Source organism: Paramormyrops kingsleyae, chromosome 6 (assembly GCF_048594095.1).
Source record: "Paramormyrops kingsleyae isolate MSU_618 chromosome 6, PKINGS_0.4, whole genome shotgun sequence".
NCBI classification, from domain to species: Eukaryota; Metazoa; Chordata; class Actinopteri; order Osteoglossiformes; family Mormyridae; genus Paramormyrops; species Paramormyrops kingsleyae.
In genome coordinates, this window is record NC_132802.1 from 34,873,493 (window position 1) to 34,886,980 (window position 13,488).

At 39.9% G+C, this 13,488-nt stretch overlaps 1 protein-coding gene across 7 annotated transcripts in view; it reads left to right on the forward strand.

Annotated features, from left to right (window-relative positions):
- Nucleotides 1–13,488, forward strand: part of LOC111848779 (ERC protein 2-like) — a 222,640-nt gene that overhangs the window by 29,789 nt on the left and 179,363 nt on the right. For all 7 annotated transcript variants that reach the window (XR_011992010.1, XR_011992011.1, XR_011992008.1 and 4 more), the window contains one exon: nucleotides 690–1,109. Coding sequence is in view for 2 of the 7 variants with exons in the window: in XM_072713124.1 (XP_072569225.1) it covers nucleotides 690–1,109 (420 nt within the window). In the remaining 5 variants the exon portion in view is untranslated. The remainder of the gene's footprint in view (nucleotides 1–689; nucleotides 1,110–13,488) is intronic.

A 13,488-nucleotide genomic window follows, 5' to 3' on the forward strand; every position in this document is an offset into this window, starting at 1 on the left:
GGAGCTGGGAGGGAGCAAAAACGTGCACTGTCTGGTGCCTGAAGACTGGCTTGAGAAACACTGACCTAGGTGACCCTATACTGCAGACCTGGATTGCTCATTTCCGGTCCTGAAGGGCCAGAATCCAACACAGTTTGCAGATCTCCCTGCTCAAACACACCTACCAAGCCTGGTAATTTAGATGTGTTTGAGAAGAGAAATCGGCAAATTGTGTTGGATTCTGGCCCTCCAGGCCTGGAACTGGGCAAACCTTCATTAGGTAGTTAAATAGACTCTGAAGTAGTACAGACTTGCAAAGGAAAAGAATACTTTACCTGCTGTGTGTCTCAGTGCTTAGCATGCTGATGTTGTGTGTTGAGTGTCTTTATCTGTGTTTTCACATTATTCTAAGTAAGCCCCAGTTAAAATGGTCACTGTCCTTTTTTCTAAATGTAATGTCTCTGTTGATCGTGTATTTTATTAGTAACACTAAAATACTAACCTATCTCCATACGCGAGTGTTTCCTGAAAGTGTTTTTGCAGCAATGGGCTCTAATCTCACTAATGAAAGTTTCATGATAAGTTGCTTGAAATGGTTCGTCCTCTGAAGTGACCTGAGGGATGCTGGTGTTCAGGCGGACTGCAGGTGTTGGTCTGTGAGAGTGCGGCGTGTAGCTGCCCTGCTTCACCACTGTGCTTTGCCACGGCAGCACTTGCAGCTGACCATCCAGGCCCTGCAGGATGAGCTGCGCACCCAGCGGGACCTGAACCACCTGCTGCAGCAGGAGAGCGGCAACCGTGGTGCTGAGCACTTCACCATCGAGCTGACCGAGGAGAACTTTCGGCGGCTGCAGGCCGAACATGACCGTCAGGCCAAGGAGCTCTTCCTGCTGAGGAAGACGCTGGAGGAGATGGAGCTGCGCATCGAGACGCAGAAGCAGACCCTCAGCGCCCGCGACGAGTCTATCAAGAAGCTGCTGGAGATGCTGCAGAACAAGGGGCTGCCGTCGGATCGCGGGCCCGAGGACGAGCACGAGAGGGCGCGCCGCCTGGCTGAGGCCGAGTCACAGCTCAGCCACCTGGAGGTCATCCTGGACCAGAAGGAGAAGGAGAACCTGCACCTGCGTGAGGTACATGTCGTCGATCCTTCGGCACCTGTGTAGGCCCTGGCCAGAGGGCGCTGTTACTGCTCTTTGTGCTGTACAGGCGTTTGGGGCTTCTTTAGAAGCAACCTTTTCTTACTTTTCTTCTATTACCAATGTGCAGGTGAAATGGGTCTTTCAGAGTGCTGTTTCTCATGGGAATTTTACTTACATAGAAATGTTCTGAGGGCAGAAAGAAAATGATTGGTTCAGAGAGATAACCAATGAAATTGTAGAGGACGTGGGTCCAAGCGACTAGAGGAGGTGGGATTAACCAATCACACGTCTTGGTCCCCCCTCCTCTAATTGCTTGGACCCAGCTCCTCTACAATCTGATTGGTTATATCTCTGAATCAATCATTTTCCTTCTGCCCTAACAACATTTTTTGTGTAAGTAAAACTCCCACGAGCGTTTTGTTAACTAAATGATATAAAGGTAACTCAAGTTATACATCACATTGCATATTGCACTGCATCCAGTGTGGACAGCTTAGCAGTACAGGTCCAGGAAAATGAGGAGCAATCAGAAAATATATAATATATTGACTGAAGTGAGGCCGGTGCAGCTCAATTCGTGAACAGGGACACTTCTAGATCTCTGCCATCCTATTCTTTCTGCCTGCTAAATGCTAAATGGATGTACCAGAATTAAGCTCCACTCCTCCAATCAAAGGATGTGTTTATTTTTATCTTTCAAATCCTCTTAACATTTAATATCCTACCCTGGACAGAAGCACACACCTTGGCATCGGGACTAAGCATCCTGTGCCTGTTGTTCAGGTTTGCTTACAAAGACAAGTTCATCTGGCATGATTGTTAGAAATCTTGTGTGTGCATCTAACAAGTGGAGGTGAAGTGTGGATAGTGTGCAGACTAAGGTGAGTGCGTGATATTGCCATTGGTTTTGTAAATTTAGATATAACCATTTGTGATTTACTACAGTATGAAAGTTTAGTATAATCTAAGAGGAATTTAGCAGAAAATACAAGGGACTGTGCTGCTTTGTTTAGAAATTCTTCAAATTTGAGCTTGCCGTAGCTCTAAGACTCATCATCATTATAGCTGGCACAGAGTTAGAGGAAGAGGCCGTTTTCAATTAGGAGGAGCTGGTCTCCATTAGCTGAATTAGCTTGGAAGGAAATGAAGTTCACTGCTTTCCATTACTGCAGCCGTTACTTTTCTTTAATTGATTTTAAGTTCATTTTTTGATAAATTATAGAATCAGGTTTGTCCTCAAATGTGTCTGATGATGCATGGCACGTGCTAAGAAACTTACATTTAAACAAATCAGATCACCTTTCCTCTCAGTGTCATAATCATATGGAAAATGTGCACGCAAGAAGAATTAGTAACACTCTACTTAAAAGCAACCATGTGTAATGCTTTATAGATATCTTCATAATGCATTATAATGCGTTCATGAAGTATTATAAATACAGCTATAACTATTTATAAAAAGGCATAAAACATTATAGAATGTTTATTATGCATTATGAAGGCTCAATAAAGTTGTCATCTTTAACGCAGTATAGGTACCTTCATAATGTATTGTAATGGTCAGTATTAGAATTAAGGATGCTTTGTATTGCATTATGACGGTATATAGTGCATTATAGATGAGAGCTTCATAAGGCAGTCATTACGCATAATAAACATGGCTATAATGTGTTATGCCTTTTTAAAAATAGTTATAGCTGTGTTTATAATACTTTATGGACACATTATAATGCATTATGAAGGTTCCTACAACACATTATGATGACTGCTTTAAGTAAGGCATTACTGAAGAATTTGGAGAGAAGTAAATGTCTCAGAAAACATGCATATTCATAGGACTTGAAGATATTTAGGCACTAGGTGGCAGTATGATATAAAGACAGGATTACTTTTGGCTTGCTTCTACCCAGAAGAAGCTGAATGGACAGTTGCTGGTTCTTATTCAGAACACACACACACACACACACACACACACACACACACACACACACACATCACATTATAAACTACCAAATCCAAATTATAGTTCTAAAAGAGCAGTTCTGAGTTTATTGAGCATCTCACTGGGTGCTTTTTAATTAGCAGCACCTTTTCAATAACATAAAACACCAAACATTTGTGTTTAGTATCCATTTGGGGGGATAATATAGAGAAAATGTCTGTGCGGATGGTATGTACAGATATGATAAACATTGATGGGCAATGGACCATTTGTTATTAAACATACTATAATATAAACATATTATAATACATTTACAGAAATAAGCTAGTGCCCTATGACTTTCTGTGAGCACTGTATATTATTGACTTATTATGTGGAAATATAGGAATGCTAATAAAATTTTAATACTGTTTGCACGTGGATGAACTGAGCAGGATTTGGTTATTTGGAAAGTAGAAATCTGTAAGATGGCAAGATGCTTCATGTGTTATGTCACGCTGAATATTTTACTGTTATCCTATTATGGGGATATTTACCAAAAAGAACATGTGGTGTCTCACCCAGGTTTAAATCCACACAATTAAGAAAAAATATGCTTAATGTCAATGCCATGACATTTTAATCTTAGTAACTTGTCTAAACTAAGAAATAATTTGCTGTACTTACTTTTTTCCATAGTTGGATTTGTTCCTCGGGGCAGACTGTCCTATGTTAACTGTCTGTGTGTGTTTTTTCTGTTCTGGCTTTACTTATGATGTCATGATATGTGTGATTTGTACATTGAGCAGAAGGAGGAGGGCTGATGCCAAGGTCATCTGTGAAAGGGTTGTGGGCTGGGGGGTATTAATGACTAATGGGGCTCCTAGCTAGGGGATTACAATAAACACAGATCAATGGCTCGGAGATAGGGGCCCCAGTCGGGCCCCCTCCATGCTCATGGCTCTGATATGCGTCCTCCTCATCCCAGGCCAGCAGCACATCAGAGGTGTTTGCTGCGAACGTGTGCGACTTCCAAGGAACTGCATGCCGAAAAGGAAGGTTACTCACTCTGTACAAATTGGTGGTTTGCCCTTAACTCCCAGAGGGCTTTGGGCTGCCCTCCCACAGGGGAAGTTAGAAAACAGGCCCTTTTTCTGGTTCGTGTTTCAAGACAATCTCTTTGGCTCAGAATGACAGCCATAATCCACATGTGAAACGCAGGCTTCTCTGGCTGCAGAAATGGACTGGTGTGTATTGTCATCACCTGACCTTCTTTTACTAGGTGGAATTTATTTTTATACGGTGTGGCTTCAGCTGACTCACTGTGTCAGTGAGTGAATGCCAGTTATCATTCAAAATAACGTGGGGATTTAGATTTTCACTTGTATAACAAAATACAAATAACAATAATACAAATGCTAATCAAAATAAAACTTGGTTTTATACACATATACCTTAATGATGCAAAAAAATCATATAATGGTTACCAAGTAAAAATGAATGTAAACTTAATAGTACATTGTTGTGTAGTTAGATGTCACAGGGAGTCTGATATTTATGTGCCCAATGGGCACAGCTGATTCCTCAAAAGACCTTCCCTGAGTAAGAAGGGAATAAAGAAACCAGTGCTATGCTCTGACCAGGCAGTGTTCTGTTTGAGAGATGGCAGAGGAAAGAAAGGCGCAGCTGAGAGCCTGGATTCTAAGGGTGGCAAAGACAGAACTGTCTCTGGCAGTAAACGATCATGCATTTCAGATTCCATATCTGGGCTCTCCTCGTGCTTTTGGGGTCTGCGGGCGAGATATTGAGATAGTGAAAGCAGAGAATAGCCTGGATTAACCGGGTGTCTTTGTGCCGGACCTGAGTTTCTGAAGGAATTGCCTTATTAAAAACGTCTTAGCCAAAGGGTTTGTTAGCGACCACGTGTTTTTGGCCCTAATGGGAAAATTGTCGTCTTTCCCCTCATTTGTCTTTGCCAAATGACAAACGCGGTGTGATACATGCACTTTTCATCCACCATTACTTCTGTTCATTATGCATGTTTGTTTAGCTTGGCATTTTGCCTAACACGAAAGATACCATTTACTACTATAATTTTGGTGATAGCAAATATAAACAAAAATGTGCAGATTTTAAGTTTGGAGGTCTTTTTGCGGTAAAACACTTAACTTTTTGGCATTGGTTCCAGACATGAAAAAGCAGTCATTAATGATTTAGCCCTAGAGAACAGTAATTATTTTTAATGGGGGTTGTTAAGCCACACACTGGTAGTGCCCCGTTTTTGCCAAGGTGCTAAGTTACAGGTTTTACAGTATGGCCTTTGTTTTATATCAACATGTGTCGTGTATGTTTATGAAAATGTGTGTGATGGAATGGGCAGAAGTAACAATATGTAAAACTAAGTACATATACAGTTCTGTGCAAAAGTTTTATGCAGTCTAACAAAATCATGCTCTTATTATCATGTTCTTATCGTAATCTTAATGTTGCTGTAAAACTATGATAATATGTCTGTCAAAGTGTGTCAGTTTAGCCATTTCGAAAGCTAACCTAGAGCCACTGCAGTATTTACAGCAACCATCCAGTACACCAATGTATTTCTGACATGACCACTACCCTACCTTGTTTGGCTGATTAATACCTCATTGAGTTATTTAACTAATTGAGTTAATTAATTAAGTGAGCTTGAGGTGAAATTTAACATATACATGGAATGGCTGGGGTGCCCCTGAGGAGAGGTTTGGGAAATGAAGCAGTGTTCATTTAGCCATCCAGTGAAATATCAGTTTTTTGAAGAACGGAGGAAATTTTTGTTTTTGTTGTGTTACTCTTAATGTTAAATTGTTTTCTTTATTCTGAGAGCATATACCCTAACCGCTCAGAGCAAAGCTTTAAACATTTCCTTTGAAGACTTTTGCACAGGTACTCTATAGAGAATTAACCAAGGTGCTTTTTGCAAGAATATGACATTTGGTATCTGTCCACTCGCTGCGCATTTGTCCTTGTTATGGTGTGGGACAGTCAACCTCTCCACCATGTTGATGATCATCTGGGTCTCCCCAAAATGAAGGATGGCTCATACTCAGTGTTAGTACTTTCAGCCACCTTCATTTCGTTACTTCATTAAGAAAAAAAATACTATTCATTGCGGATGTCAAGAAAAACAATTACTAGCTTCAGTTTTTAAGTAGTCAGTACCAGAAAGTCTTGAGAAAGGTCTTTATTTGGCATAAAGCTAGAAGCTGACTTTTGGTAATCAGTTGGCAGCTTCCTCAGTGTATAATATTTCTGTGTAAATCTGGTATCTATCTCTGTCCTGCCCTTTGGTTATGCATGCCTTTAATTGCTTGTAATTATCTAGACATGAGTAAAAGATTCTCATCCATTCATCTTCCAACTGCCTACCCAACTAGTATATCTGAATTACATCCGAAATTTATTAGAAATACTAAGAGAGAAGTATTTTAACTTTAGACACTCAGCAGACTTAAGTAGTGTTCTCTGTAATGAAAGAGAATGGTAGCATTACCATTGCATAGGTCTTTATTTTGTGTAATACTGCATTCTAGCACATGGAGGCAGGCTTTGTCTTCATCAAGGCTTTGCCCGTCATCAAGTTGTAATGAAATCTCTTCCCCTGAGTGAGGCAGAATGAAATATGACAGGATATTGGTGACATTTTATTTAATGTGGCTAGTTTTTCAGATTCCAGTATAACCGCTAAAATCTACATTGGTCATTTTAGTTATTTCACCGTTTGTATTTCATTCTATGATTTTTGTTGTCCTGGCAATGCATTGCATCAATGCAGAAACACTCATGGGTGGTATCTCTGGTACGCCTTTATAAGTATTTCAGTGGATCTTATGTAGTGAGTAGAAAATAAAAACAATGTGTCCCCTTTTCCCATGAATTTGTGTATTTTGGGATTTTTGTGTGTGTGTTTAAGATAGATAAACGAATATGGCCCTTCGACTTCTGCAGAGACCAGCTAAAGGTGGGCAGACTTTCAGGCTGGAAACTTTAAAGTACTTTGAGGTTCCGGACAAAAATGTTTGAAAGGTTTCGGTTGAATTTCTTGCTATTAATCACTCGCAGATTTCTGCTGAAGTCTTTGTTCTCAAAGACTTTCTTGGACGCACAGACGTCTCGGTGGATTTCCATGTTCGTCAGTCTGCCCGCGTATGGTATGGACAGTTGGTAATTCCTAGGGACCAGTTATCATATGCTACCTGTCTCCGCACATCAAAAAAGAAACCATTTCCCCAGCCGCAGCCTGAAAATGATCCCCTGCCTTCTGAGAAATTTTCATCTGAGTGATTGGTAAAGCGCCGGTTGTTATTGAATTCTGCCGAACCACTGTGGCAAGTGAAATGCCAACCGCCCCAGCACAAGGCTGCATGCAGTTATGTGATCATGTCTCCTCAGCTTCCCATTAAACCCATATGGAGACTGTACAGACAGCACTTCCATTAATAACAAGAATTAATAAATAAGGCAGTAGGCTTGTGTATTGAGTCTTATAAACGGAATGCAGCTGAGAATAGACACTTACATTTTTATTTTTACTTAGTGATTATCAGCCTTCGGAGTTGAGCATTGCTGTTTGCACACATCTTCAGCATCATCAGTGAAGCTGATTTTGGAACAGAAATGTGCATCTGTGCTTGCTGTGGCTTCCCATAGAATTGGTATGTCTGCGTTATTGAGTGATACACTCCAGGTTTTACCATTTCCAAATTATCAGTATTATTTTGATACTCTCAAGAGGAGAGCTAACCATTTCCTTTCTTGAAAATGTATAACCACAGAATAATGGGAAATTGAACGTATTTGTACTTCCACTATAAGTGAGGTCTGGACATTTTTATTGCATTTTTCTGGGGTGAAATTTGCTAAAGCAGCGACCTCTCTGCACTCACGCTCTGCAAGTGCCATGCTTCTACATTGAACAGATATTATTTGGCTTGCCATAAGGTCGAAGTCAACACAGTTCAATCTGTTAGAAAAGTGAAAAAGCATTGCACAGAGAAATAGTATAGAACAATGGATGAATCTCTGAAATACCTTCTGCTGGCGTTTCTGAACACGACAGTACACATAAGGTAACAGCTTTCTCTTTTTTTAGAGGTTTAGTTGAAAATAATATCTTAATCTTTAATTTGGAAGGTTTCTGTAAAATTCCTCTGGGTAAGTTACACTGAAAGCCCTTCTAAAGAACTCTGAACTTTTACAGGACATCAATGCTGGTGGCTAATTCTCTGGCTTTTTTTCTGTAGTTCATTGAGGCAGAGTTGGGACTGAAATTTCAGAAATGTCACTTGCTACTTTTGTAGAGGAAATCTTGATTGTATCCGCCAACGTGGCCATTATCTGCTTGGTCCCGTTTGCCTGACACACTGTGCATGTTCTCTGATGTTCAGATGCCGACTTGTTAGAAATCGCCCAGTAATCGACGAGTATGGATTTAAATACCTTTATCATTTAAATATTTGCATAATGCCATATTTGTTTCTTCAAATTAATTAGCATTTAGCTATTCACTTTTCCCTCTGCACCTATCCAGGGCTACCTATTAATCCAAATTCCTCCCTTAACCTGCTGTAATCTAGTGTGTTTCCATCTACAGTACCTGCTTAAAGAGCAGTTTGTCTGAACAATGAATAGGTACCTTTTCAGGATTGGTTCAAAGCTGAAATGAACAGAAGGGCAGTCAGGTTTCAGTCTGTTGTGCTAATCTTTAATCTCTGGTAATCTTTAATTATCCTGCTTCGCTTTAGTTGGACCCGACAAACATAAAAAAAAAACAAAAAAAAAAACACGATAAGATATTTTTACCCATTTTACACCGTACAGGGTAACAAAGGGGGCCTAGAGCATATCCCAGACCACAGGCATGGGTACCTTAGGTGGCAAACCCGTCCAATGCAGGTCACAAGCATGGACAGGAAAAAAGCAGAGGACCCACAAGAAAGCCATACAGCCCTGAGGGGAAGACATGCGAACTCCATACACAGAGCAGAGCAGGACCTGAACCCGCATCCTCAACGTTGAAAGGCAGCAATGATACCCTCCAATTTTTTCCAGAATCAGAGCCAGTATGTATGAACATAGCAGAAATGCTTGTAGTCCAGTACTAAACATGAAGTATGTTTCAATACTACTTAGACATACAGGAGAAGCAACTAAAATAGGAATACAAATAAAAATGCTGAAATTTATAAAAACGATTGTACAGGAGACACTGCAAGAGCCATAAATGAACTAGTGCAAGGAAGCAAAAAAAAATATTGCTGTTGTAATAATGGTAAGGATTTGGGCAACAGGCCACAGGAAGCAAGTTTGCCCAGAATAAAGCTAAGCGAAGTTAGAGAATAATTGTTTAATGTTCGTGTGCCATGATGTATGTATGTTCTCCCTGAGTCCCAAGGGATTCTCCCAAGTGCTCTGATTTCCTGCCCGTGTCATCAGGATAACTGGCTTCTGCACTAGGAAGGCCTGGCATCCCATCGAGTGTTTACCCCGTACTGTCTGGGACAGGCATCAGCCCCCCATACCCAAACCAGCACTGGAAGATGGATGGATGGAATTAATTTGTGTCATGAAATGTAGCTTCATGACAGCATGATTATTAGCTTTCTTCACAGTTATCCTTTTGGGCTGCATATTGAATGCACACTGCATGTAAATGTTTGGATACACTGAGGGACAGCCACAGCCTGCTGACACTGCCACAGGTTCAGTCTGGAAGGAAGTGGCAGAAAGGCCTTGATCTGCAGAACGCTGGCTCAGCGTACTCCCTTACATAAGACGTATATGTGTGTCTCTATATGTATGTATGCACTTGAAAAAATGGAAAGCTGGGTTTTGTTCAGCCACCTTAATAAAGCCTAAGACCCAGTGCTGTGGATTGCAGTGGCCTTAGCGTGTTCACAGAGGCATACCAGCCATGCCGATATGCAGTCTGAGAATGTCCAAGTGGAAAAAGATCATGGCAAAAGTCTTTGATTTTTTTTTTTCCAAAAATGCTGATGCGATATGGAAGAAAATCTCAGCCTTTTCCCCTCAGGGAAAGGATGTTTTTGGCCAGGGATCAACTTTAGTATAATCGTCATAACCACTGACAACATCGGAAAGCATTGTAACATAGTGCCGGATGATACTAGTAAGTTAAGTAGTATCTTTTAAGTATTAATTATGTATTAACATGTTGGTGGGTGGCTTAGTGAGTTAGGATCCTGTGTTTGTGATTGGAAGGTCCCAGGTACCTGTATACATCCCAGACACCCCAGAAGGGTTTCGTCATTGGACTCACAAACAAGGTCCTCAGTCCCCAGTTGCTTCAGGGACATTCTGACTCTGCTTTGTGAATTGTACATCACTTTAGATAAAAGCACATTATTAAACATTATTAATAATTAAGTATTGTGCTTTTGGGCTATTAGGCTAGATTTATTCCTGGAATTTAAATATTTTCTGGTAAGGACGTACAGTCGACGCCATGACTGTGGGAAAATCTGATGGACTTCTGGATCAAAGTGCAGCTATTACCACAGGCACAGTATTTAAAATAATAAACATAGATATTTTTCTCAGACTAAAACATTTTGCCTTGGACACAGACAAGTCATTCCACGTATCCATGTATGGACAAGTTGATGATCCCTGCTTACAGTGTAAGGCATTCATTAGACTGACAGGGATACCAATTTCCAAATCCTGTAGAAATACTTATTGGTGAACTTCATGAAATCTTTATGATGGCAACATAAAGCAATGCTGCTAATTCATTAGCATTTAGTTCATGCAGAAATTCATTGCGAATTGCGATGCATTGATAAGGATGGCATTACATTCCAAGAAGTACTACTCAAGGCAGGTAAGTTCCAATCTCAAATTGAGATTAAACAAGTTCACAGCGTACACTTGAGCATAATTCACTTTTTTTAATTGACTCAGCGTATAGCTGGAATACACAGGTATTTCAGTGTGGAAGCTTTAATATGGGTCACTATAAAAGGTTAAAAAAAACATTATTCATGTCACATTATAGTTTTTATTACAAACAGTAATAAATGATAAAAGCATATGAATTATACTGTTTTCCTTGTTTGTTCCAAGCATTTAATAATTTCTTGATTTATTGTCTGTAGGGAGTTAGCTAAGAAAATACAGATGTTGGCTTTCACAATTTATAAAATAATTTCTGGCTTCCTCTCCTTCCTCTTCCTCTGTTTAGTGTATTTATCCTCTGGGCCATCACATGATAATTATGTTAATGAGGCCTCTTTATGTGGGACGATGGTGTTTTTACACTCCTGTAACGCTGTCACCGTGTGCGTAATGTCAGTAGCGTACATGTAAGGCAGGTTTCATCTCACTGGCCTGTGAAATCCTATTCTTGAGGGCCAATCTGTCAGTGTAGGAGGCAAAGGCTGTGTTTGGCGGTGGGTTCCAGATGAGTCTCAGCCTGGCTGTGCTTACAGCTGCAATTTTGGGGGACATTTTTAGAGACGTCAGCGTTGTCACTGCACTTAACATTTCTCTGGCAGGCCTCGACAGCATAATGAAGTAAATGAGGGACACTCTATGATCCTATCTTGATGGGACAGTGATAAGCTGCTAATGGACACAAGGATCTTCCCGGCTGGGGTAGAGTTTCATAGCCACAAAGATGGGCTTTGCCGACCCTTTGTTTGGCTGACAAACATGGAGCTGAATCAATAGCTAACTGAATGCCTACAGGAATTGCTGTCCTTCCCAAAGAACAACAAACGCAATGCGGCAACCTTTAAGGGTCCTGCTTAAAGCAAATGGAAACAAATTCCATTGGCTCATCAATATGACTGGGAATCAGCAGCCTTATTAGGACATTATGAAGCATTATTTTATATTAAAGGTATATTTTATAGCATTATTTTGGCTGTTCTTCTTCCATACAATGGAGTACGTATTTAGTATTTATTTATATATTTTTGAAATATTTAAATTAATATTCTAAAAGTATTCTATTAAGAATTATAAGTTGAACATGCTTTTTTATTTGACGTGTGTGTGTGTGTGTGTGTGTGTGTGTGTGTGTGTGTGTATATATATATATATATATATATATATATATATATATATATATATATATATATATATATAAATAGATGATAATTCCTATAATTCTGTTTGTATCCCAGTAACTGAGTTGATGGTTTATTATGTATATATTTCTCTTCAACAATCAGCCTTACAGATTCAAAAACTCAACAGTCTGTGACTTTAGTAACATGATCTTATGTAGGTGTGTTCAAGCTGGAATCAGTTTTTTCTGCTGAAATGTGCTTGTGACATGATGGGTATTTGGTCTCCAGTAAGTTACTCATGTTTTGAATGAATTTAAATAGATTTTTTAACAGTTTGGCCATTAAACATGTACCATTAAGCCATTTACATAAATCAGCTATAACATTCATTTCCTGTTTAGCAGGTGCTTGTTACATTTATGTATTACAGCTTAAAATTATGCGTGTTTGTGTGCATTCACAATCCCAAGTTTAATTTGCAATTTCTAAAGAAATTACATCCAGTCTATTACAGTTCACACATCAAAATTATGCTGTGCCTTTTGTACTGTGCTGCCTTATGTTCTCAGTATAGTGTGACACTAAATGCTCAGATAATCTGCATAAATAATGTGTTTCCTTTTCCAGGAAATTGTAAATGCTTTTAATTGGGCTTAATACAGTTGACCTTGCCCTACATTCTCTGCCTGTCATTGTCCCGCTCAGGCAATGTGACACTCTAGTGTGTAACAAAGGAAAAAGCAGGTGTGCCTTACAGGCTTTAGTTATTCTTAAAGCTCTCTTTAACATGCTGTATGACAGAATATTTCCCTAATAATACTGAATAATATAGCTCTCAGGTATCGCAATGCCTCTTTTAAGACAAACGGCGCTGTTATTGCATTATGACAGGTCTGTTTGACCTTAACATGTGAATAAGCATTCCTGCATCCTCGCTAGCTATTTACAGTGTGTGATAGCAAAAGTCTCCATTAGCCATTAACTTTTGCAACATTTGTGCCATTTAGTCTAAATCAGAAACAGCACATGCAGATTATACCATGAAACATGTTACTACATTGCACATGTAGGTGATGACGGGTAACAAATTAAAACCCCAGAGGAACTGCTGGCAGGGATACTGTTGACGAAGGGGCTGTGTAAGTTCGATATTTACTTTATAACTTGAATGCTTTTGCACTGTGTGCATTTTACGTAGTGCTACAGCCCTCACCGAGAGCAGGAGGTTCACGTTAGAGAGCCTTTAAATATGGTATGATGATCCTGATGCTCATTAAGTGTGCTAGAGGTAAAGAGAGCATTTGGATGGGGGGGGGGGGGGACAGTGCTGGAGGGTTTCACCCTGGAGGGAAGCGAGAACTCCATAAATAGTTATTAG